The sequence below is a fragment of the Dioscorea cayenensis genome, chromosome 20, assembly GCF_009730915.1.
Source record: "Dioscorea cayenensis subsp. rotundata cultivar TDr96_F1 chromosome 20, TDr96_F1_v2_PseudoChromosome.rev07_lg8_w22 25.fasta, whole genome shotgun sequence".
In the NCBI taxonomy this organism is placed as follows: Eukaryota; Viridiplantae; Streptophyta; class Magnoliopsida; order Dioscoreales; family Dioscoreaceae; genus Dioscorea; species Dioscorea cayenensis.
The window spans coordinates 30,862,508-30,864,630 of record NC_052490.1 but is presented as its reverse complement, the minus strand read 5'-3'; the positions used below and the strand labels follow the sequence as shown (position 1 = coordinate 30,864,630).

The window sequence follows — 2,123 nt, the reverse complement described above, 5'->3', positions numbered from 1 at the left end:
AATTGTAATTGTTGTAGTAGTAGTAGTAGTAGCTAGTACTAGTGGTGGTGGAAATAATTCTATCACCTTTACTTGTATATATATATATCTTTCTACTTTTCTTCAACTTTTTATAGAATGGATATTCATCAGAGATGCATCTTCTTCATTCTTGAGCTTTGATAAAAGGAAAAAAAAACTATAGTTCTTTTTTTAGAAGGAAGAAAGAAAGGAAACCATGTCCAATAATATGATCACCACAACAACTGCTGCATCAATGGAAGCAAGTGGTGCTGCTTCATCAACTCAAGTTCTCAAAAGGAAGAGAAATCTCCCAGGAAACCCAGGTCTGTGTTTTTTTAATTTCTAATTCTAATGAAGAAGAAGAAAAAAAAGAAATGTTTTATATATCTCATGAGTGTATTTATTTGGTTATTTTTAATCTTAAGACCCAGATGCAGAAGTGATAGCACTATCACCAAAAACCCTCATGGCAACAAACAGGTTTGTGTGTGAGATATGCAACAAGGGATTCCAAAGAGACCAGAACCTGCAACTCCACAGAAGAGGTCACAACCTGCCATGGAAACTCAAGCAAAGACCAACAAACAAAGAGGTGAAGAAGAAGGTGTACATATGCCCAGAAGTCTCTTGCATCCACCATGACCCATCTAGAGCTCTTGGAGATCTCACTGGGATTAAGAAACACTACAGCAGGAAACATGGTGAGAAGAAGTGGAAATGTGACAAGTGTTCCAAAAAATATGCTGTTCAATCTGATTGGAAAGCTCACACAAAGATTTGTGGCACAAGAGAGTATAGATGTGATTGTGGGACTTTGTTCTCAAGAAGAGATAGTTTCATAACTCACAGAGCCTTTTGTGATGCATTGGCTGAAGAGAGTGCAAGATCAATACCATCTTCTTCTTCTACTGCTGCTTCTGCTTCTGCTACTCATACTCATACTACTACTAGTGCTAGTGCTAGTGCTAGTGCTGCAAATGCTTGCCAACAAGTTGGTTTTGGTAACCAAGTGGAGTATTTTCATGAGTATTCATATGAGAATAATAAGCACTTGGGAAAAGCTGCAGGTTCTGGGCATTTGTCAGCTACTGCATTGCTGCAAAAAGCTGCAGAAATGGGGGCAGGCAGTGGGAGGACACAAGAAAGTACTTTGATGGCTGGTCATACATCTTGCAGTGGTTTGTCTGTTGCAGGGGTTTGATGGATCATTTGAGGGAGTTTTTGGAGAAAGGAGAAGGCATCATGGACTTCTAATTGGTGGTGGTGGTGGTGGTGGTGGTGGTGGTGGTGGAGGGGATCATGAAAGAGGTAGTATGACTAGAGATTTCTTGGGACTTAGAGCTCCCATTTCTCATAGAGATATTTTTTTAGCTTTGCTGCAGGGGTTTGATCCTTCTTGCATCAACTCCAACTCTTCTACTTCTTCTTCTTATCATGAACAACCACAGTGATTACAATTACTCTTATTATTGTTATCAAGTAATTAATTATCAAGAGAAATACTAAATTGTGTATGCATGTTATGTTATTGCTTCTAAAGTTTCTTTCTTTTTTTTGGTTGTGTTGTTTTGTTTGTTGTTGTTGTTAGTGTTAAGTGAATAAAAAGAGAAAGGGCTTGGCATGCATGTCTCTTGTTTCTTTTTTTCTTGTTTTCTTGTTTTCTGTCTTCATTCAAGCAACTTCATCTAATTAAGCAAAGATATATAGTTCTACTTGTTAATGATGTTCATATATGTTCATGAGCTTAAGTTGAAACAGGAGGAGGAGGATTAATAATCAAATTATGTTTTATAAGAGGTTTTGTTAGTTGTCATTGAAAAGGAAATACGACAAAGCATCTTGGAAAAGTAGAAAGTTAGAGAAAGACATGCAGAAAAAGTAGAACCGTTGACATGAGAGAATAAGTATATATCTATATATATACATAAAATTTGAAATACCAATACAAGTAAAAATACTAGATACTAGATTGGATTGGCGTCAAAAATAAAAGATAAAAAGTAAAAAAATAAAAATAAAGAAGAAGAGAAAGAATAAAACTGAAGTAATAAGAGTGAGGGAAGAGAGATTGAGATCTGGAATCCAGCATAGCACCGACTAAGTCCAACATGTCACATTAA

At 36.3% G+C, this 2,123-nt stretch overlaps 1 protein-coding gene across 1 annotated transcript; it reads left to right on the top strand.

The window, feature by feature from the left end:
- Positions 1 to 200: 200 nt before the first annotated feature.
- On the top strand, positions 201 to 1,219 carry LOC120251922 (protein indeterminate-domain 7-like). Its single transcript, XM_039260570.1, has 2 exons — positions 201 to 326; positions 429 to 1,219. The coding sequence occupies exons 1-2, from the start codon at positions 218 to 220 to the stop codon at positions 1,202 to 1,204; spliced, it is 885 nt and encodes a 294-aa protein (XP_039116504.1). The 5' UTR covers positions 201 to 217; the 3' UTR covers positions 1,205 to 1,219.
- The last annotated feature ends 904 nt before the right edge of the window (positions 1,220 to 2,123 follow it).

What these genes read in the sequence shown, in the direction of transcription:
- LOC120251922 (XM_039260570.1), top strand. Translation starts at nt 218, where the DNA reads ATGTCCAATAATATGATCACCACAACAACTGCTGCATCAATGGAAGCA. An exon ending in AAATCTCCCAGGAAACCCAG is followed by an intron (nt 327 to 428) that starts GTCTGTGTTTTT and finishes TTTAATCTTAAG; the next exon opens with ACCCAGATGCAGAAGTGATA.